Raw genomic sequence first — 24,095 nt, 5'->3', positions numbered from 1 at the left:
AGAAGAGAGAAATTTGATTGGAATTTTTTAGTTTGAAAGTAACGGTCGATTTACCACACGGGCATATAGAGTTGCTTTTGTGAAAAATAGCATCTCATTGGATCGGATGGTTTTATAAAGAGCAGTTTCCGGATGAATAAAAAGAATGCTTTATTATTATTTTTTAAAAAATATTTTTAATGTATAATATTTAATTTATTAATGAAAAATATTATGTCATGTGAACCGTTGGATAATATGAAAATAATCTAAAATATCTAAAATATTTTAGATTGATTAAAAAACAAAATAGTTTTTACTTTAAAATGAGTAAATAAAAATTTAATCCAAGGTATTATTATTATTTTAAAAATTTATAGCTAACGTGTAATTTAAAAGGGCTCATAATTAGTGGACAACGAATCGGATCATCGAGAAAAACAAAACTTGATTTTTTTTTTTTAGCAATTCCTTTTTTGTTTTTTTTTAAAAATTCTATCCTATTTTTCTCTTCCCCTCTTTATTGTTGCGTGATTTCTTCTTATTTGAGCCTCCTTTTCCGCCTTTTACGTTCTGCCCACTCTGTGCCGTGACGCAACGCAGCGCTTCCACGCCGCCGGAGAGAGGGAGCGATCAAACGACTCCTATCGCCGCTCACCGCCATCCTTCTGCCCACCTACTCCGCCGCACCTCCTCCTGTTCCCCGTCGGCTCGTCGTTCTCTGCGCCGGATCTCCATGGCCACAGAGACGGCTGGCGCGATTCGGACGACCAAGCCAGTCACCATCTCCTACTCCGAGATCAAAGTTAACTCCCTTCTCAGTAATTTCCATTCAGTTATTTCTCAATCTCATCGCTGTCGCTCTTGACGGGCGCGTTCGTGGGAATGGTTTCAGGACAAGGGCAAGGATCTGTATGCAAAAATAGAAGAAGGATTTGGGCCAGATGGGCTCGGGATCATCTCGGTATCAGATGTATGTATGATGACGAATCTCTTTCTCTTTTTTTTTTTCCTGTCTATACGATGCCAATTTTCTTATGTTCTATGTTCGATTCTTTATTTTTCAGTTGCAAAGTGTTTATTCTTATTCTTGTTATTGTTGTTTTTACTATTTTTATTACCTGTGAAATATATGCCTTTTGGCTTTGAACCTCATCGATATACTGCTGCAGGTCCCCGGCTTCCCTTTGCTACGTCAGAAACTTCTACAGTTTGCACCCAGGCAAAGCTTTCCTGAAATTTCTTATTACAATTGTTAGCCTTTTGTGTTTTTCTACAAAGACACTTAGATGAGGACTAAATTGTCATCCCCTTTATCTTCTCTTTCTAGAGTGGCAAACCTCCCCGATGAAGTGAAAAGTGAGCTGGAAGACCCAGAAAGCAGGTACTGATTAATTTGATTGTCTGGTCAATTGCTAGGGGTGTAAACAAGCCAAGCCGAGTCAAACTCGACCATGTTCAAACTTGTTCACTTTCATATTGGCTCTGTTCAAGCTTGTTAATGAAGAATCTTTTAAAGCTCAAGCTGAGCTTAGCTTTTTAATGAGCTCAACTAGACATTAATGCCCTTATAATTTAGTAAAAAATAAAACTTTAATAAATGAAACTTATAATGTTTTCATTTTTTAAAAACATATTATACATATTTTGTAATTATAAAAAATAAATGAGTATTCTTTAGATATGTGAATAAAAATATAAGGAGATAAGGTTATTATTGAGTTTTTGACATGCTAAGAAAAAGGCAGCCCATTACATAAAGCTCCCGCTAATGCGGGGTCCAGGGAAGGGTCGGATCACATTAGATCATTTGTACACAGGGGCGAAGCCAAGATTTTATTCCCGGGGGGGGGGGGCTAATTTAAAATAAATCATCATTTTTTTTATATGAAAAAATTTTGTTCATAACAAAATTAATGTATCATATTATATAACAAGTCTTTCATATCATAATGATAATATTTCAACAAAATATAAACAATAATTCAAAAAAAAAAACAAAAACAGATTAAAAGAGTATAAAGAGAATAACCATACAAGGTACTAGAAATACAATAAATCAAGTTAATTGATACTATGTTTTACTCTACGAGATTTCTCATCAAACTCATCTATTATGGATTCAACATCTGGGTTAGTTAGAAAATATTTGAACTATTGGAATTTGGATTAAATTTGAAGTCTTGCTATAGAGAAGAGGACATATTGGGCTAGTTAGAAAATTTATAATGGGCTTTGATATTTGGACTAGATAATATACCCTATAAGGAGGGGGCTAGCCTAGGCTAAAGCCCATGCTAGCCCCCTTATGTTTCGCCTCTGCTTGTACACCGCCTTACCTTGCATTTTTTGCAAGCGACTATTTCCGCGACCCAAACCTGTAACCTCAAGGCCACATGGTAGCAACTTTACTGTTGGGTTAAGACCTCAGCTTTTGACATGTTAATAGATAATAAATTGTTGATGAGCTTTGTTAATAAATGCTAATGAGCCAAGCTCATTAGTATTTGAGCTTGTTTGTTTGATATATTTTATACTAGTGAACAAACATAAATCAACTCCTATCTAGTCGAATATTGAGCTTGTTAACAAGCAAATTGTTCATTTACGACCCTATTTATTGCTACTCATGTGAAACTTCTTATGCATTTTAAAGAATAACAAATTTTGTAATTCATATTGCACTTTGGATAGGAATTCTTGCATTAAGATATTGCCAATATTTTCTCTTCATGTAATGTAAAGTCGTTCTCACCTTCTAGTTGGTTCCATAATTTTGTTGATTATGGAAAATTAATGATGTGCACATCAAAGAGGAAGAGGAAGACAAAAAAAAGAGACTTGGTTAGCAACAATAAAATAAGATAAAATTTATTTAAGTATAGATGATGATATAGTAGAGGATAGAATCCAATGATGTAGAAGGATCTATATAGCCGACCCCACCTAATAGGATAAGGCTTAGTTGTTGTTGTTGTTGTATGGAAAATTACCTTTGTCCACAATAATGATGGATGAAATTGGATAGTTGTATTGTACATTTTGTTGACACCACAATGGTGAGCAAGACCGGATTATTCAAATTTTAATTATTTGATTGTAGATGCAAGTTGCATAACTGTCGAAAATTATAAAGGGCGGTAAGAATGTAATGTTTTACTTAACCTATATCTAATATGACCATTTGAAATAAAATTGTTAGAATCTGACCTATTCATTTTCTGGGATGCTACTTATCCTCAAGAATAAGCATTTTGGGCTCTTTTCTGGGTGATTATTATAATCACACAATTTTGACAGATTGATTCAACCTTGCTTTTCTTTTGGTAAAATTATTTGGTCATTATCTTACCACTCTATTTAAACTAAATTCATTGATTTTTTTTAAAAAATAAATGTTTATCATGTCATTTATCTCTAATAAATTCAAATGTATGAAAATATCAATTCTAAAAAATTTACTTTATATTCTAAAACTCCACCCATTATGACTCAGTCATGGTTGGTTCAAGCTCGAATGAAGGAGGGTTGCGTTAGGTTACCAGTTAGTATTAAACTATAACAAATGCTCAATGAATGGATCTATTAAACTATTGTAATAATGCTAGGTCCTTCCCTAGAAGGAACGTGTTGCATGGTCTGACTGTAACGTCTCGGCAAGGACCGCTACATCTCCAGAATTCAGGTGTAGTCCTAAATATGTAAGAGTTCGCGTTGGAGAGTTTGGCAGTAACGTATTGGCAAAGACCACTACATCTCCATGAGAACTTGGGTGTAGTGTTAAATAGGCAAGAGTTCTCACACCATAGATAGGATAAGAACAATCATTATAGGAAGACTAATAATTTAAGATTTGAAAAATGGAATATAGGAACTTGGTAAAGCAATAAAGGTTGTAATACGATGATTAAGAGAAATATTAGTATTATGTGTACAAGAGACTAAGAAGTCAAAAATGATAGAAAACTCAGGTTTTAAGTTATAATACACAGGAAAGAGTAAAATAAGAAATAAAGTGGACATTTTTAAAGATAGTTTGTTAAAAGTTGATAGTTAGAAAGGGGGAGAGAATTATAGCTCTCAAGATAGTAGTGACGAAAGAAGTTGTGAACGTATATGCATCTCAAGTACGATTAGATGAAGAAACTGAATCAAGATTTTGGGATGACTTGGTATTACAAAATATTCCACCAAATAAAATGATTTTAATAGGAGATAATCTAAATTGTCATGCCAAAGTAAAAAATGAGGAATATGAGAGTGCACGAGGGTTATGGGTTTGGAACAAGAAATGAATAAGGGAAAATTATATTGGATTTTGCAATAGCATATGATCTTATACTAGCTAATACGTTTTTTAAGAAAAAAGAACACTTAATCACGTTCAAAAGTGGGTATAATAAATTGCAAATTGACTTTTTTATGGTTAGGAAGAGGGATAGGAATATTTGTAAAAATTGTAAGTGATCTTGCCTGAGAATGCTGGTGGTCAACTCACTGGTGAGGTGTCACTGATGTTGACTATTTGGGAGATCACGAGGCCACGTAATCTAGTGAATCCTTTCCAAAGCACCCGAGATGAAGAACACGCCCAGAGGAGTGGGTTAGAATGACGGCCAGAGAGTTCTCCAGCGCAGCCACTCTGACGGTCAAGTAAGACTTTAGAGAGGGAGAAGTTGTCAAAAAATTAGGGTTTGATGCGTTATGTGCGCATACCTTTAGTCATGAGGGTCGACTACTTTTTATAGAATCAAGACTCTCCGCCATGTTCTTCCCGTGCCCCCTCGTTTCTTGCGATTGTAGCCACGTTTCCTTAAATAAATGACCATTATGACCCATTTATGTCGGGTAAATAGCTGTGTTTTTTGCTTTTATCGCGATGACAGTTGCATTATCCTTGTCCCTACAAAATAATGGTTTATTGTTTTAATTCTTGATAGCTGGGGCGGTTTCAGTTTTTAGTCTAAGGGAGCCTGGAGCCGAGAACCGGGAGTTGGTAACCTGGTGCCGAGAGTCGGTAGCTAGGAGCTGGGAGCTGTGAGCCAAGAGTCGGTAGCCTGGAGTCGAGAGTTAGTAACATGGAGTTGAGAGTCGGTAGTTGGAAGTCAGTAGTACGACTTCCCTGACTTTGACTACCATTATGTCAAGACTTTTGATCTTTTTAGCCATGTGGCCTTCGTTGTTACCCCCTATCATAATCTCCCCCTCAAGCCTAGTTGAAGGAGGTGAAAGTTCGACTGATTGGACTAATGTGATGTGGTAGGACATCTCTCTTTCATTCTTGATTCTTCTGCCACGTGGCAAAGAGCAAATCAGGGGCATATCCTTCTACAAGATCTACGCTTTAATTGCCGTCATGCCCTTTAAATGTGGGACATGGTTTATCAACTTTGATTTTCGAGCCTAGAAGACGCCATTGCCAATGAGGTTATATCACATTTAAGTGAGGTGATCATATAGCAGGGAAGACTGACCACCTATCTTTGTGTAATGATTATTAGGAATTTTTGTAATCTGTGTTTGATCGAACGGTTGATGATCTCTCTCGCTTTTCAAGATGGTCCGGATCTAAGGGTCCTGATCAGACTCCCAGCTTTATAAATAAGATTGCGATGACTGTTTTCACTGTAACCCTTGTTCATGTGTACGCTGATCTTCTTTGTCTTTGCTTCACATCCTCTGCATTTCTTTCCTTGAGTAAGTTCCTCGTCTTCCCTCTGTTAAAGGTTTACCAACCTATCTTTTGGCCTTTCCTTTCCTTGCCAGCGCCTGCATCCCAGTAATGGTCTGGTTATGGCTGCGAGGTCTTTGTCTTCTCCTTGGTACCGGTCTTTAGAATCTAGATTTAGTAATGCTTCGTTAGTTCGGATAAGGTCTACTTATGGGATTCTATGTCCTGATACTTCCCAATGGTAATGACCGCCCCGATTGTCCCCTCCGAGATGTGCAACATTCTTTCGAAGTCATCTGATAAGCGGACTCCGCTTTTCTATTCTTACTTTCTTCTCCGAGGTGTCTCAATATTTCTGCATCCCTTTGTCCCAATTGGGGCCTAATTCATTCCGTATCTTAACCGGAGTGGTCATCTTATTCCATGTGTATCTAGCCCTTTGTCTGCTCGATTATTTCATTGCTTCTTTTATCCTATGAAAATGGAAGATGGAGTATTATTCTTTTCATCCCGAGTTGATTATGGTCTACTCAAAGGTTTTCCCCTATTGTATAAGGGGTGGAAGCCACAGTTCTTTTTTATTCGACCTCCGAACCCTGTGTCTTGGCCAACCTGATGGCAACGTGACCTGCCGGCACCCCCCTCTGTAAAGGATAATCACATGGTACGAGAATATTTCCGTGCATCCGAGTAACTATAGGACTTGAAGTTTGACAACACTTCCTTGTTGGAGGAGGGGTTGCTTCACATGTTCTAGCTAAGCCCTATGCCCGCCCCCCTTCAATTACCTTTTGGTAAATCCTTTTTTCTCTCCTTTAAACTTTAATTTCTAACTAAGCTTATCTTTATTGCTGGCTACCAGCATGTCGAAAGCCTTTTTGGGTCAGGCGATAAAGCTGTCGGACGCCGAGTTGGAGTCTCGAGGCCTTGAGATTGCCAATCTGACCAGGGAGGCAGAAGACAATAGGGAAGTTTTTCTTGATCCCACACCAGTAGTGGTGGAAGAGGCTTTACCCGACCCAGCGCCAGTTTTGATAGAAGCCGTCCCTCCTGTGCTAGCAAACGCAGAGCCCGTAAACTTCAAGGATTCGATGACTCCTTTATGGATGACCCATAAGAGGTGCCGGTTATTCGATCGAGACCCCTCTCCACTACTGTTGCGGGACTCGACGTCTCCTCCTAATTCACAAAATTCTTGTGTCAGGATTCTGCCTGTTGGCGGTCCTTCGCATTTGCCTATCTAGGTCTCGATTCTGCCTGTAGAGACAATAGGGGATCCAACAGACGCAAGTTCTTTGCATCCGTCCATTCCTATTTCCCTCGAGGCCATAACCCTAACCTCCCTCATGCGAGGAGATCTAGGTGCTAGCACCTCACGCCCCCCTAGGACCTGGCTCTAATGATTCATCTTGATGATACACGACACTCTCTTCCTATCATGAGTGAAGGTGCCATCCCTATTGGCATAGGAATCTCCCTAGGACTAGAAACCCTAGGAGACTTCCAACTGGACTTGACTTTGGCTGGCCCTGTGGCCAAGCGGTGGGTGGATGGCGAAGCAGCGATAACAGGCCTTTCCTACAGAAATTTGGTCGACAATCTCTTGAATACTGGTGCTGACCACATGTCCGGGCTAGTTGTTTTTAGTCAGCAACCCCCTGAGTTGTGCCAAGGTCGCTAGGAGATGCAGGTTCGTGTGGAACAGTTGGAGGCTAGTGAGACGGTGGATAACATTCAAGCAAGTATGAGGTGAGTCGACTATGAGTACAAATTGACTCCCTGAAGCTCAAGTTAAGGAGTTGGAGTCAAGAAAGAAGTGTCAACGAAAAGAGATAAAGAAGCTGAAAGCCATGGTGGCAAAGAATAAGCCAAACTTGGGGCGGCTGCAGCGGAGGTTAAAGCCACCAAAGAAGAACTAGAGTCCGCCAAAAGAGGCTTAACTTTCAGGAGGTGGAGTTTGCGGCTACTTAGGAGGAAGATAGATCCAGCAAAGTTCTGGCTGAGGATCAGTTGTGTGAGTTGGAATCCGCTCGCAACGAGGCGGAGGATACTCTTGCACGAATTGAGAATGAACTTCGGGCGGCCTTGGCGTTTGCACAACAAGAAGCAAAATATGGCCAAGTGTTAGCTGAGGCTCGACTTCGTGAGCTAGAGACTACTTGCTCCGAAGCCAAGACCAACCAAGCAGAGAACAAAACCTTGAAAGTCTCCAAGGTTGAACTGCAGGCCATCTTCAAGGCCCAAGGGGATCAATTGATAAGCTTGACGACCGAGCTCCAAGAGTTCTATGCTGGCGAAAAAGAGCGCGGGTCCGTTAAGAAGAAGGAATTCCTCAAATTCGAGGAATTTTATTCTATGGTCAACAATCATTTGGCCTGAATGGTGTGGTATGGTGTAGATGGCGCCTTGAAGCAACTATAAGAGTTTGGCCACCTGTCCTCTGACAAGTCTTCACTAACCGTCAAGTTATCTAAGATTTCGGACAACATCCCCAAAGAAGACGTGGTGGAGTTCACCTGAATTTTTCCTTTGTGTATAACTTTTATGTACTTGGCCTCCATGTCCATAATGAAACTTTTGGTTCCTTGATTCCTTGTCTAGATTTGTATTTTGGTAAGATTTTAATGATTTTTGTTGTGGCTTTTACCTCGACTCTAACTATGCTCAAGCTAGGGGAATTGGGCTCTTAAAAGGACTTGGGTGATACAATATGTGCTCAAGGCCTTTATAGGAGGAAGGTTGATATCGTAGCCGGAAGGATCTCGACTCTGACTATGTCCAAGTCAGTTGAGATATATGCTCAACTAAGTCCGAGTTGGAGCAGTTTGGGTCCTGAAAAGGACATGGATGATACGATATATCCTTGATCCCTTTGCAAGGGAGATTGATATCGCAGCCGTAAAGATCTCGACCCTGATTGTCTAACTCGAGGGAGTTTGGGTCCTGAAAAGGACATGAGCGATATGATATATACTCGACCCCTTTGTAGGGGAGGTTGATATCGTTGCCGGAAAGATCTCGACCTTGACTATATTCAAGTCGGGGAAATTTGAGTCTGAAAAGGACATAAGCGATACGATATATGACCGATTCCTTTGCGGGGAAGGTTAATATCGCAGCCGAAAAGATCTTGACCTCGATTATGTCCGAGTAGGGGGAGTTTTGACCTGAAAAGGACACGGACGATACGATATAAGCTTGACCCCTTTGCAGGGGAGGTTGATATCACAGCCGGAAAGATTTCGACCTCGACTATGTCTGAGTCGGGGGAGTTTGGGCCTTGAAAAGGACATCGACAATACGATAGATACTCGACCCCTTTGCAGGGGGAGGTTGATATCAAAGACAGAAAGATCCGACGCTGATTATGTCTGAGTCGTGAGAGTTTTGGCCCTAAAAAGGGCACGAGCGATACAATATATTACGGGAGAGGTTTATATCACAGCCGGGAAGATCTCAACTCCGATTGGAGAGTTTATGACCTAAAAAGGACACGGATGATACGATATATGCTCGACCCCTTTACAAGGGAGGTTGATATTAAAGCCGGAAAGATCCTGACCCTGACTTTGTCTAAGTCGGGAGTTGGGCCCTGAAAAGGGCATGAGCGATATGATATATGCTCGACTCCTTTGTAGGGGAGGTTGATATCACTGTCGGAAAGATTTCGATTGTGACTATGTCCGAGTCGAGGGAGTTTGGTCATGAAAAGGAGACGGACAATATGATATATGCTCAACCCCTTTGCAAGGGGAGGTTGATATCGCAATTGGAAAGATCTCGATCCTGACTCTGTTCGAGTCGAGGGAGTTTGGTCCTAAAAAGAACACAGACGACACGATATATGCTCGATCCCTTTGCACGAGGAGGTTGATATTGTTGTAGTTGGAAAGATCTCGACCTCGACTATGTCCAAGTCGGGGCAGTTTGAGCCTTGAAAAGGACACGGGCGATATGATATATGCTCGACCCCTTTGACTTAGAAAAAACTTATGATAGTTCCCAAGAAAAATTATATGGAGAATTCTAAAAAAGACAGGTGTTAGCATAACATATATTAAACTAATTAAGGATATGTATAAAGATGTAACCACCAAATTGAAGATGTCCGGCAGATTAATTGAAACATTTCCAATAAGGATAGGGTTGCATCAAGGATCAACTCTAAGTTCCTATCTTTTTATACTAATCATGGACGAACTCACTGGGCACGTTCAAGACATAGTACCATGGTACATGTTGTTTGTAGATGATATTATTTTGATAGATAAGACACGTGAAGGAATAAAATGCTAAATTAAAATCTTGGCGAGAAGGACTAGAAGTGAAAAGTTTTAAGTTTAGTATTAAAGACAGAATATATGGAATTTAAGTTTACCAATATTAGACGTAATGAGACAATTGTTAAGTTAGGAGATGACAAGTTGTCTAGAACTGAGAGCTTTAAGTATTTAGGATCATTTTTGCAAAACGATAGAGGAATTAAGAGAGTTGTCTTACATAAAATACAAGCAGGATGGTTGAAATGGAGGTTATCATCAAGTGTTTTATTTGATCGTAAAGTACCCTAAAACTTAAAGGGAAGTTCTATAAAATGATAGTTAGATATGCTATGTTATATGACTCTGAATGTTGGGCTATAACTCGAGGGCATGATTAGAAGATGAAAGTTGCAGGGATGAAGATGTTAAGGTGGATGTGTGGACATACGAGGATGAACAAAATAAAGAATGAGAGCATTATAGAGAGTCGTAGTTGCATCTATTTAGGAAAATTTTCGAGAGACACATTTAAGATGACATGTACATATACTTAGACGACCAATAAATGTCCTAGTTAGGCCATGTGAAACTATGACACATACGCACATCAAACAAGGGAGAGAAAGGCCAAAAAAAAAGAAAAAGACTTAGTTAGCAACAATAAAACAAAAGGGCAGCCTGGTGCACGAAGCTCCCGCCATGCGGGGTCCCGGGGAAGGATCCATTGTATGCAGTCTTACCCTGCTTTTTGCAAGAGGCTGTTTTCAGGATTCGAACCCGTGACCTTTTAGTCACATGCCAACAACTTTACCGTTACGCCAAGGCTCCCCTTCTAGCAACAATAAAATAAGCTAAAATTTATTTAAATATAGATAATGATATAAAAGAGTATACAACATAATGACGTGGAATGATTCATATAGCCGACTCCACCTAATGGGATAAGATTTGGTTGTTATTGAATGTTGTTATTTCTTTTCTACTTTCAGATTCTATTTTCTAAGAAATGAAAATAGACAATTTCCCAATGAAATCATTGGTTTACTGATGTTTTCCTTAGAAATGGTCAAAATTAGCAATTGAATTACCATGAAAGTTCTATGTCAAAGTCAGAGAGAGTAAAGGATCGCAAGTGAAAATGTTTCATGGACTTGAAACTGTTTTGGCACTATTTTTTTTTTTTGGAGAACTCTTTATTACCAAAGTATAACCTTATTTTTCTCTTTGTAGATATAACTTTGGATGGAGCCACGGGAAGGAAAAGCTTGAATCTGGTAAAGCAGGTGTGTTCCTTTCCTTCTACACTACAGGATTTAGATTGTCATCTTTGTCCTATATTTGTAGTAATGTCCACTTAGACAATATATTAAATCTCTGTCTGAATATTGACTGTGGTCCATGTTTACTTTTCTACAACACCACTATGATGCCGTACCAACACTATAACTGGTCGATGCACATTTTCACTGTCAATGCATAATCAGTCAACTGGACTCAAGCCACATTGCGTGAGAAATATTGATGATAGTTTAAGCACATATAATACCTACAGATCCAATGTTTAAACTCAGATGAAATCAATATTCCTAAATCTTGTAGATCTGAGTCAATGTTCTCATCACAACATCAAAACCTACCTAGCCAACTAACCCCTTCCCTCATCATATATGTTGATGACTTTAGGGACTTCTAGCCTTCTACTTAAAGCAATTAACAAAGACTCCTGCAAACATGGTGCTGTGAAAACTCACTTCATTTCATAACTAAAATTAGGCTTAACCAAAAGCTATGTTTTTCTGTTCAACGTGGAGCAAGCAATGTGGCTTGAGTCCAGTTGACTGATTATGCATTGACAGTGAGAATGTGCATCCACTACCTAGCCAGTTGACTGATTATGTATTTCTCAATAATTCTCAAGTTGTTGCATTTATATCATATTGTTGAGCATGTGCATCTAGAGGATCAACCAGTATAAGAGAGTTTGGAAAGGAAAAAGAGATAAAATAAATCTTTGGATTAAAAGAATCTTTAAACAACTTCAATAGCCAGAAAATTGATCGAAAGAGCCCGGGTTGATTGTTACAAATATGGACCAAGCAGTATATTGATACCATTTACTATAAATAGAATCGCTAAGACACTTGTTTTTTGTATCTGAATTTTTTTTATATATATGTCTTAAATATAGTGGATTTTATGGTATAATATGATATTTATCTGTTCACACAGATTTATTCAAAGGATCTTTTTATGCTAATCCAATTTCAGACACTCCTACAACTGATGAGGTAGCTATACGCCGGTATGATTCAAATCTATAATTTGGCAGTTGCTGGATAATTTCCTGTTGGTTTTTCTTAGTGGTTATAGAATATGTTGGATACCTAGAAATAGATAATTGAGAGATTCCATTTTTGTCAATTAAAAGGTATCTATTGCTTAGAGCCGTAGACAATACCAAAATTTCTAAGGTCCATTTTATTGGGATAGTTGAGCTCAAATATGGACTACCGAAAGGCCTAAATTGGCACAAATATTCCATTCTAAATTGGCTCAAATGCTGGTTTGCTTCTTACTATGTAATTTGGTTGAATTATTCTCATGTTGTCCTTATCATAACAGCTGCTACGTACTAGTTCACTGTGTTTTGTTGGAAATATATTTACTAAAGTTAATCAAGTGTATCATCCTTTGAGTACTACATAAGATACTTTGTTTACAAACTTCCATGCATGAAAGTAAGGGGAAATCTTTTGTTTTAACTTATATTTCTTTTGTTTTACATATTTAGATTTATTAAATTGGTCTGTACTAAGTGATCTTTTGGAATTTGAGAGGGTACATGGATACCCATCCACCCAACCTATTTAAAATAACTTAACTTTTTTATTATCTTGTTTGTTATAAAATGAGAAAATGGATTTTACATCTCTCTTGCAGTATCTACTTAGATAGATTCAATATAGCTTAAACAGATTTTAAGAAATATAAATGGGAGCCTTGGCGCAATGGTAAAGTTGCTACCGTATGACCTGGAGATCATTAGTTCGAGTCACAGAAACAACCTTTTGCAAAGTAGGATAAGATTGCATACAATAGATTTTTCCTCGGAATCCCGCATTGGCAGGAGCTTTGTGCACCCTTTATAAGCAATATGAACTTTTAAATTTGCAACCATTGAACCATCAGTCACTCCTCGTATTAGGTATTTTAATAATTCTTTGGAGCACTTGAATGGTTAATATTCCCACCTCAACAATAATCATAAAGCAATTATCCACTTGCCCCCACAGGTTAGCGCATTTGGTATTTGCATAGTTTGCTTCAATAGGTCTTAGAGTCAATTTCTAACGGGTGTAAAATACCTCATTGGGTGCCTGACCTTCCCCATACAAAGGGCCGCTGTGCTAGGGCAACATGCCCCCTGCCTGTATCTTGTCTTGGGGTTAGTGATATTAGGCCGCTTGGGGTGAGCAATATCACATTTTGCTCCAATAAGTAATTATCCACTTATTAAATTTTGTATTGTTTTAATAAGTTGAACCACTTAAATGGCTAATGTTGCGACATCAAATAATAATCATTCAGTAAACAGCAAGGTTTGTAGGTGTTTTGGTTGACATGTAATTTGTTTAGCTCAAGTTTACATGTTCTAAATTTTCAAGGGAGTTGAGTGCATTCCATTGAATGGCTATCGCTCACGTTTCAGTACTTGCTATGTAATATCTCCAGGATAGTGAAGCTATAGAGAATATAACAAGTGGACTAATTATTGACTATAACCATTATAAATTAGGAATTTCATCTATACAGTTGTTAAAATTGTACATTCGGAACATATAAAATAAAAGTTTATGCTACATTTAGCAATTTACCATATATGGTTTACTGTTTTGTTCATCCAACCCTAAACAGATAGGACTTGAGGTTTGTTCTTTTCTCCCCATAACTAAGTGTGTGGATGCATTCAAAGATGAATATTAGATTTTATAATTAGATAAGTTGAATCCATTAGAATTAAAGGTCTGAAGGATAAAAGAAGACCAAACAAAACTTAGATAATGGAATTAAAGGTGTCTCAAAGGATTTGGATTACACTAGTTATATGCCCTTGCATAAAGTTTGAGAGATTAGATCAGTGTAGCTAACCCCAAAAAGTTGGGACTAACTTGTCTTGGTGATGATAATAACTTAGTGTATTAGGGCACATATACTCATATGTAATTAATGATTCTTATATTATTTGTAGGTACCCTTCATACTGTCGACCAAATAAATGGTCAGATGCATTACCAGAGCTTGAAGTAGGTATGTAAGTAGTACTTGCTACTTACTGTTTCACTGCTTGTAGCTTTCCTTGTAATCAGCATTATTTTTCAATTGCCCACGTCTTATTTGTTTGTTTTTCTTTTGGCGGTTTGTGTATCCCTTCAGTGAATACAATGTTTGCTTGTGGAAACTACTTCAGAGTATTTCATTTCTACTTCCTGTATTTTTCTCTGACATTCAGGATGCTACTTTTTGTAATATGTAAATATAGAAGGCCCACATAATAGTCTTTGAGGGGACCTCAACACTACTGATATATTGAAAGGTCCATATGGTTTTTGAGAGGAGATCCACATATAGTTTAGCCTATCTTTATCTGACCTGTTTACTATCCATGATTTTATTACAAATAGTGCCTCTATTCTGCCTCTTAGGCACATGACATAGAAATTTTGGTTGTTATGTTTAACCGGAAACTTAGCCGTATTTTTCTCTGACATTCAGGATGCTACTTTTTGTAATATGTAAATATAGAAGGCCCACATTATTGTCTTTGAGGGGACCTCAACACTACTGATATATTGAAAGGTCCATATGGTTTTTGAGAGGAGATCCACATATAGTTTAGCCTATCTTTATCTGACCTGTTTACTATCCATGATTTTATTGCAAATAGTGCCTCTATTCTGCCTCTTATGCACATGACATAGAAATTTTGGTTGTTATGTTTAACCGGAAACTTAGCCAACCCCACCTAGTGGGATAAGGCTTAGTTGTTGTTGTATGTTTAACTGGAAACCACACCATATATTTGCTTTCCTCCATTTTCGTTGTGACTAAGATGTTAGTAATTTGGGTTGGCAGTTAAAATTTGCTTGATCTTGACAAAGCCCATATAATTATATGCTATATTGACCAGTGAAAACAACATGATTATGAGACAAACAAATAAGTTCACAAGACAAATCACATAACTTCTTCAAGATACTGATTACATTGTGTCACATGTCCGAACACAGCCCACTTAACCTGGGTGACACTAATGGATAGTATTCATGTGCATCAAATGAATCTATAGACTAAGTCAGCTCTAGCTAGAATCATAAGCAATGGCAGTAGAGCTTGAGCAAAAACAATTCAGATGAGATCTCATGTCATCTGGTCAAAAACCACAATAAATTGTCAAGCTAGAATTCATGATGGGTAACACTAAGATTTTGTTGCATTGCATCATGTTCTATGACAAGAGCATAAAGAGTTTTAAGCACACTAGATAAGGGCTTCCATGTTGGCCTAAGAAAACTAAGCTCTGAGTCAAAATTATCCATTCTCAACACACAAGACAAGGAAGACTAAGAAGACACACGAAAAGACAGACTAAGTAGACATTTTTATAATTTAGGGCTCAATGATGAGGGCTTGGCCAAGAAAAGTAGGAAGGTGATGGATTAGTGAAAGAATAGGTGTTATGTTGTTTCACGAAATGAGTATAGGACAAAGGGGTGGGATACTGGGATGTTAGCTTTTTAAAGGAAATCTTTGTCATATAGCTAGGTGTAGAATGATCCAGCTAGTAACTTGACTTTAGCAGGGACTTAAGCGGACAATAGATGAAAGACCTAATTGACTCCTAGGATACCAGTGAAGAAAACAATGCAGGCAATTTAAAGGAGTGCAGTGTGGAGTCTTAGATGTTCCATTTTGGGGAGGTGGTAGAGGTGATTTGATGGATTAAATTGCGTTTAGGAAAAATTTTCAACCCAATGATTGTGCCAAAATTCAATCATGTTGTTTTGACCAAGGTGAAATTTGATGGAGTATTCTGACAAGAGCAAAGAGCGAATAGCTGGTGATGAGGATTTTCTATGTGAGCAATGATCTTTTTAAGAGTGAGCAATGCTCAGAATGCAAATGGGTAGAGTTGAGAGGATACTGCAATCAAGGATGATGCAGCACACATAGGATAACTGGATAAATATCTTGGACTCCTGGTTGAATTGAGCAAGTCTGGATGATAACTTTATCTTTTGACATAAATTATTTACTTTTCAATATGATGAACTGGAATGAGATCTTGTCATCTTGATACGAGACAATTTTTTGTTCTTTTCTATAACATGGTTCTTCAATTTTCTAGCAAAAATTTAAGCTGATATTCTCAAAACTTTGAAAATTGTTTTACTGTAGCATTTAAAGCTCTTGGGAAGTTGATGTGGGAGGCTGGGTTGATGCTGGCCTATCATTGTGATCAGTATGGTATGGTTTTTTTAACCCAAGTCAATTTATTCTGTGAACTTCTATCTAGGACTTCTAATTCACTGAAGGATTTTTCAATTTGATGCAAACTCTTGATGTTGTCTTACAATCTTGGGTTTCAAAGATTTTTAAGTAAAGCTGAGCCTTTTGTAGGGATATTAGCTTGTACAATATCCAGATTACACTCATATCTTGAAGATCACTTTCATTGTTTTTGAATTCTGAAGATACTAACTACATACTTATATTTGTGCTTCATTTTGTCTGTCATTGTTCAAAATGCCATGGGGACATTTATATGGAACTAGATGCCAAGATTCGTACATTTGTATCAACTACTGAGCACGGTTATCATAATCGGAAGACTCATGGTTTGTATTGCCCCATTCAATTCAATTTGGAGGCAATTTGATTCAAATTGCATGTTTGAATCAGTTGAGATCAAGAATCGGTCTGATACAGTTAGAATCAAAACCGATTCAGTTTGAAATCCGCTTCTCAATTCCTAGAATTGGGTTAATTCAACTTACTTTGATTAAAAATATTATGACACGGTAAATTCATGGTTTAAAAACTCCTCTTTGTGTTTTGTACTCGACGGTTAACGGTTTGCATGTCCCTGACCCTCATGTCCTTTGTCACGGTCATAAATGTCTCATTTGTCGGCGTTCCTTCCTGTGTTTGCATCTTCATCAGAATCTTCTTCGTGTTCAGGCATTGTCCTTGGCAGATTTTGTGGACCAGCATATCACTTTATTAGAGGACGTTGAATCCCTGAAACTACTACTACTTGGCTGACTTCTTCGTAGAGCTTCTTTGATCAGGAGGCCTCCACTTTTAGTCCTTTAGCAATCGAGGTTCACTAGTAGATACATTCAACAACAAACTACTTGATCAGAGGTTGCTACTGCGATGACCTTTTTTTGTGTCTTGACTAAAGTCCTCCCAGCCATCATCCTCAACAAACGGTAGGATCATTGGATCATTTCTTCTAAGAGGATGTCAAATAGAGACAACTTCTTTAGAATGGTTGTATGTCACTATGTTATATGGAGTTGAATGTTGGGCTATGACTCGAGCACATGAGCAGAAGATGAGAGTTGCAGATATGAGGATGTTAAGGTGGATGGACAGAATAAGAAATGAGAGCATTAGAGAAAAAGTCAGAGTTGCATTTATTGAGGAAAAACTCCGAGAGACACGTTTAAGTGGGTACGGGCAATGTACTTAGACAACCAATAAATGCTCCAGTTTGGCGATGTGAAACTATAACAAACAAACATATCAAACGAAGAAGAGGAAGACTAAAAAAGATTTGATTAGCAATAATAAAACAAGATAAAATTTATTTAAATATAGATGATGATATAGTATGAGATAGAGCTCAATGGTATAAAAGAATCCATATAACTGACCCCACTTAGTGGGATAAAGCTTGGTTGTTGTTGTAGTATTGTAGTCTTAAATAGGATATTCTTACAAATTCTAGTAAAATAGAACTTTTTTGATTTATTTTATTTATATGTTTACCATGAACCTTGGGTAGCATATTAAATGAGGAAGAGGAAGATTAAAAAAGACTTGGTTAGTAATAATAAAACAATATCAAATTTATTTAAATATAGATGATTATATATTAGGGGATAGAGCCCAATGACGCAGAATGATTCATATAACTGACCCTCAATTTGAGAACTTTTCTACCTAGCATTATATCAATACTAAAGTATAGTTAATTCTACTTGTTTACCGACTTATCTCCATTCAAGGTTACTTCATGTTATATATCCAATCGTTTAGGTGTATTGAAAACAAATAGCAATGGCCAATGATCTTATATACGGCAAGGTTGATGATTTTGATGTTGTATGTGAAGCATGCCTAAATAGCTCAGAACCCCATGTTTTTCTCAAGCCTTATAAACAATTATTATCTTTATTTCTTATGAGTTAAATTGTCATTTTAAGTTTTACATTTTCCCCCTTTGACACGGTGGCATCCTTTCAAGCTTTGCAAATATTTTTGTGCCAAGTTCAGCATTGGCATTAGAAAAACATGTAGCATTTTGACACTTACGGTTTCCATTTGTAAGCAAAGTTTCTTTACCTATGTTCAATAGACAATGGTCTCCGTAGATAAGGAAATTTTGATATTCTAGATTGAGCTTTCAAAATCTTTAGGAGAGATTATGACATTTTATGTTCATCCAAGGGGTTTCCATTTGTAAGCAAAGTTCTTTACCTATGTTCAATAGACAATGGCCTTAGTAGATAAGGAAATTTTGATATTCTAGATTGAACTTTCAAAATATTTACATATCTCCCTCTCTGATGGGAGGGAGGGAGAAGGGGAGGAGAGATTATGACATTTTATGTTCATCCAGATGTTTTGTCATTTCTCTAGTTCAAGGTGAGCTTTATTTCATTGTTGCCGCTCCTTTTTCAATTCAATGTTGTTGGAATCTGGATCACAGGTGTTTTAGTGATGATTGACATTGCATTTGCTCATAGTCATAATTTCTAATTTTTCACTTGGCATTTTCTTCTGTTGTTATGAGAGTTGTGGTGCAAACAATATCTTTAACAATCAGATATAGAGGGAGGCAATTTTGCATGTATTAACTTGATCACATAGTATCATAATTTGCTCCATAGTTTCCTTGTTAATCTGGTTGCATCATGCATTTTTTTGCATTATTGATGTTGAAGCTCTATAAAGTATGTTGATTATAATCTCTTGAATGTTAGTAAGTAAAAAAATGAAAGATAGCAATGCTGGCAATCTTGAGCAGATGCTTCAACGGTCCAGGTGCCACAAAGGTCGTTTGTTATACTACTTTCCAAGATATTCCAGGTATTGTGTTGCTTTTTACAGAACTTTTAGTTATCGTAACTTGAGAGTGTTTATCATGGGCTTTCTTTTTCTTCTTCTTTAGTATTTGTAATTTTTTTTATTTATGCTCTTTTTTGTATTATGCAAATGTAATGGTTGCTTTTTGCTCAACTTTTAGTTATCATAACCTAGAGTGTTTGTCATGAGTTTTCTTTTTCTTCATCTCTGATCTTTGTAAATTTTCTTGTGTCTTATGCATTGGTTATGCATGAGTGGAAGATATATATCATGTAAAAAAACTATATCCACTTTCCATGATAAAAGGGATTTGGATGGAAGGCGCAACACTTAGCTATTTCTTGTATGATTTATGTTTTGTGGGAAACCCATAATAGATGTTGATTTGAGGACCTTGTGCTGGATGTTGGTCGGATGTTCTGCAAAATCGAGACACATGTCTATCGGTTTGTGGATCTCCGATGAAGTAGGCGCTTAGAATGTAAGCGCCTAATTGCATGATTTTGATTGTACTGTATTGATTGTACTCTTTTGAGATATCTTTATAAACATTTTCCTTTCCAAAAAAAAAAGGACTTGGATGGATCTTTAGCTTTGTTCTTCAAGTTGGATTCATGTTTTTGAAATACCTTTCTATTTCATGGGTAAATTTTAGGAAAATAACTTTCACTGTGCTGCAGGCACTCTGGAGATGATATTAGCTCCATATCATCATGGTGTGGATGGCATACTGATAATGGTTCACTCACAGGTGACAACTGAGATAATAGATGGTCCATTTTTTCATAATCAATGATAAATCATGGCATCGATTACACTAGAGTAAATCTAGATTTCTTTTCTATATACAGCGTAACAGTTTTTTTTCTTCTACTTATCAGTTATCAGTTTTTTTGCTTTAATGAAGTTGTAGATCTGGAATCAGTCAGTTACCATAGTAGTTAAGCAATGCTCAGTCCATTTAAACTCATTCTCATTTACTCTTTATAAATTTGTTGTCATAAAAATTTCTTCTTCTGATATTTAAACCCTAATCTAATTTCCTGCAGAAAACTGTCTTCAGTAATGTGAATACCTCAAATTTACCTGCATCAGTGTTTTGAGTTATTTCAAGCTAATGAGTTTCTGCATGGTTTCTTTTTAGATGTTGCAGTGGTGAAATGCATGCTTGTTTACTCATATATGCCTTAATTATATGCAAATTAAGAGCTTTTGAACTTTGTGTTTTGAAATTTAACAATTACACTTGTAGGGCTTACCTGTGGCCTGTATACAAGAGATGGGGTAAAGATTACTTCTCCAGATAGTGCTGCTGGTCTTTATGTTAAAACACGCAATGATGAAATTGTCAAGGTTTTTCTTTGTTCAACACTTATAAACATTTATTTGTCTAACATCGCACTGTTATGATCAATCTGTAGCACAATTCACCATCAACTATATCCATTAGCACAACTATATCCATGAATAACTTAGTCCTAACTATTCCATTAAAAATTAACTAAACTTGTAGCTTCACTTTTGTGGGTTTATTGAACTCATTACAATTTCTTCTATATATATGTGTGTATGGGTGGGTGGGTGGGTTGGCAGGTGTTCATGGGCATAAAGAGGATAAAATTAAGATGCATAAACCCTATTCACTATCGAAAGCTAGATTTCTCAAAGGGATGTTGTAGCATATAACACATAATGCATATACCCTATTCACTATCTAAACCCTAGGAATTTGTATTAAAAAAACATCTACTTGTGTTGTTCAGTGTAATACAAAATTTGGCTCAATGAAGTTTGGATTTTTCGATTGTATGAATTATTGAGGGAATCACCTCATCAAAACCCTTAAATTTGGAAAAACCTAATACCCTTGTTTCAAAATCACTCACATGCGACTAATTTTTTCTCTCTAAAATATACTTCTAGAAATCTATATGAAAGTAATTAGAAAGACCAAAGCATTTCAAGAAACATTAAAATCAAGAAAATTCATATATTGATAATCACAAATATTTTTTTGTTAGTTATCTATTTATTTAACAGTACAGTTTTGGGACCCATAACAGTTTTCATGAAACATCACGAGTGCTTTGTAGTTCAAAGAAAAGGTTGGGGGCTTCTTGATCATTTGAGATATCTAGATCTTGTTTGGGCATTTTTCAAGATATGGGGTTTTGGGATATTTGCCCAATGTAAATGACACTTATAAAGTTATAATTGTCTTAAGCAAACTTGGATTACAAGGCATTCACTTCACTTGGCACCATCATGTACAGCCAGATTCTTAAAATTTGACATTAAGTGTGATCATGATTCTCAAAATATGTCAATCACCATATAATTGTCAATTTGAACCACATAAAAAATGTTATGTGCTTTATAAGATTTGATTCAAAGCATTGCTCATGCATAGGCATTTTACACCTGAACACATACACATTTCTATCTTTAAGAATAGATCTATTAATATATATTTCATACGCTTGCTCTTATCTAGAAAAAAATCAAATGATTACTAATTAAGGTTAGGTTTTTTTAGGCTATTCTAAATCTTATATGCAGTTTGACTAGTTTTGTATTCCAAAAAGGGAATTGTATTGGTCAATAGATAATTTTACTATTTCAACGCTATAGGTTGTTTTCGAAGAGGATGAATTAGCTTATCAAATTGGCGAAACAGCTGAAATACTTGCAGGAAGATGTCTCTGTGCTACTCCACATTGTGTACAGGTGCCTCATTTAGTCCTTGTATGTTTTTTTTTTTGCAGAGAGAAAATAAGTTGATTATATGTCATCCAAGATAATGTTTCTTTCTGTTACATGTTAACTAAAGATGGCACTGCTCTACACTTTCTGCCCTATTTTTTGAGATTGGATCTTGCTATGTGAAAACACATGAAGATTACTTCCTATTATCAATTAATTGCATAGCAAAGACCAATAGCTAAAAAATATCCAGAGTCAAACCCAAATACTTGGACAATAGCGTTGCTTTTATATATATATTAGCAATATGCTTTTGCTTGATATAAATATTCTCAAATGACATATTGAAGTTGCATTTGAACAATATATGAGTTACAACTAATACACTATTAATGGATACTCCTTGGGATGTACAGTTTGTGATTATAAGCTTGTGATTTATGATTCCACATTGCTGCCTATTATGCATTCTATCAATATATATATTTAAAAAAATTGCATTGAGTATGAGTGAGGTTCCATTCTTGCTTTGACTCATTTCACCAGAAAAAGGATTCAAGTCATCCATTTCTCTCTTTTTTTTTCAAGTAAATGCAGCTGTACTTGAGAGAATTTATTTTTTTGATTGAATTGCTATTTTTAGAGTAAAATACAGATTCCTTGTTCAGAATTTTTTCCCTCTATCTACCTTCTTGCATCTGATAGGCACCTAACAGTGAAAAGGCTCTTGGTGTGGCACGCTCAACCTTTGCATTATTTTTGCAACCTGACTGGTATATTTTGTTACAGTAATATTGTACTAAGATCTATATTGTATATAATATTGCTCAAGTATTATTTGCATGTGAACTCATGTAAGTATGAGTAGAATACCTGATTAATTATGCCTATCTGTATTTGCCTGATTAATTTACTCGATCAGTATTTTTAGTACCTACATCATTCATTGTAGAACTAAATTTCATTCAAACTCAAGTTTTTTAGTGATATCTTTACACACAAGGCCACTTATTCATATGCTACAAATTGTTCAAAATGATCAAATTCCAACGTTAGAAGTTTGGTGTGGATCATCCTATGCAGAAGTTAATGCATTATAAAATTGGGAAAATGTAGACTGGTTATTATGTAGACACATACCTGTAAGCATGCAAACCTGAACCTTTCACCACAAATACAATGTGTATATTTGTAATTTGTCCACCTAATTAGTTTATCTAATAGTCTTCTCCTTCTGTGCCTCCATTCTTGTTGGATGATTGGATGCAAATTTTGTATATCCAACTGATAATTTATCACATGGCGATTAACTATCCTAGTTTCAGTATGTTAAATTGAGTTCTAGATAATGTTCATCCGAATTGTTGAAAACCCCATCACCACACAGGCCTGTATGCCATGGTGAAATTATTACTAGACAAACTTTTGTTTCATTTCTCATTTTTGCCCTCTCTTCTTATGTTCTAGATAATATTTCATTCTAGTTCTCTTCGATGTCATATACTTCTTCTCCTTTTTATAGGGATGAGAAACTTCAGTTTCCAGCAGAGATTCGCCATCACCAAGAGGTATGATTTATACACATTGATAAAGGAAAATTTTCGTGGGTGGATAAATGAAAAAAAAAACGGATGACAGTATGGGTTGCAGATCATTTGATTTATTTATTTTTATTTCTGAATGTGTGAAAATATTAACGTTCAAAATGAGCTCCCATTTCTCATCTGTATCACCTATAATATAAGCTTCTCACGTAGTGATCAACATTTTTAGTTATTCTGGTTATTATCCATCCATTCTTTCATTGATGAATAGTTTCCATTGCTTATTGCAGTTGATCTCACCAAACAGAACTCTTACTTTTGGAGAATTTTCTGAGACACTCATTGGCAAGTATTACCATGAAAAGAGCTGAGACAAATTCTATGTTCTTCCATATTTATGATAATTGGTAGTGAAATTAAGGATGTGCCAGCATCAAACTCATCCTACTACTTCCATGTTTATAATTATTGGTAGCCAAATAAAGGCTGTGCCAACATTAGACATCCTATTATCCTTTCTGCTAGACATCATGAAAATAAATATAATTATGTTGCTGAGAA

At 36.4% G+C, this 24,095-nt stretch overlaps 2 protein-coding genes across 3 annotated transcripts in view; both read left to right on the top strand.

Moving 5' to 3' along the window:
• Positions 1-716, top strand: part of LOC122016388 (pentatricopeptide repeat-containing protein At4g32450, mitochondrial-like) — an 11,517-nt gene extending 10,801 nt beyond the window's left edge. The window contains exon 4 of the transcript XR_006121111.1: positions 583-716. The gene's annotated coding sequence lies outside the window, so the exon portion shown is untranslated. The remainder of the gene's footprint in view (positions 1-582) is intronic.
• LOC122016389 lies at positions 648-24,095 on the top strand. Of its 2 annotated transcripts, XM_042573668.1 has the most exons (15): positions 648-784; positions 875-952; positions 1,152-1,201; positions 1,310-1,363; positions 11,143-11,195; positions 12,142-12,214; positions 14,162-14,220; positions 16,369-16,437; positions 19,185-19,290; positions 19,968-20,038; positions 20,540-20,640; positions 21,919-22,014; positions 22,696-22,763; positions 23,513-23,558; positions 23,825-24,095. In XM_042573668.1, the coding sequence occupies exons 1-15, from the start codon at positions 716-718 to the stop codon at positions 23,903-23,905; spliced, it is 1,074 nt and encodes a 357-aa protein (XP_042429602.1). In that variant the 5' UTR covers positions 648-715; the 3' UTR covers positions 23,906-24,095. The 2 variants fall into 2 exon arrangements, with proteins under 2 accessions (XP_042429602.1, XP_042429604.1); XM_042573670.1 differs by lacking the exon at positions 22,696-22,763.

The sequence above is a fragment of the Zingiber officinale genome, chromosome 8B (assembly GCF_018446385.1).
Source record: "Zingiber officinale cultivar Zhangliang chromosome 8B, Zo_v1.1, whole genome shotgun sequence".
NCBI classification, from domain to species: Eukaryota; Viridiplantae; Streptophyta; class Magnoliopsida; order Zingiberales; family Zingiberaceae; genus Zingiber; species Zingiber officinale.
The sequence above is the reverse complement of the archived record's forward strand: the minus strand, read 5'-3'. Positions and strand labels throughout refer to the sequence as shown.

Bases quoted from the DNA above. Each gene is read 5' to 3' on its own strand.
- LOC122016389 (XM_042573668.1), top strand. From the start codon at position 716: ATGGCCACAGAGACGGCTGGCGCGATTCGGACGACCAAGCCAGTCACC. The intron at 1,364-11,142 runs GTACTGATTAAT...TTCTCTTTGTAG, and splicing joins CTGGAAGACCCAGAAAGCAG to ATATAACTTTGGATGGAGCC. The intron at 19,291-19,967 runs GTATTGTGTTGC...ACTGTGCTGCAG, and splicing joins TACTTTCCAAGATATTCCAG to GCACTCTGGAGATGATATTA.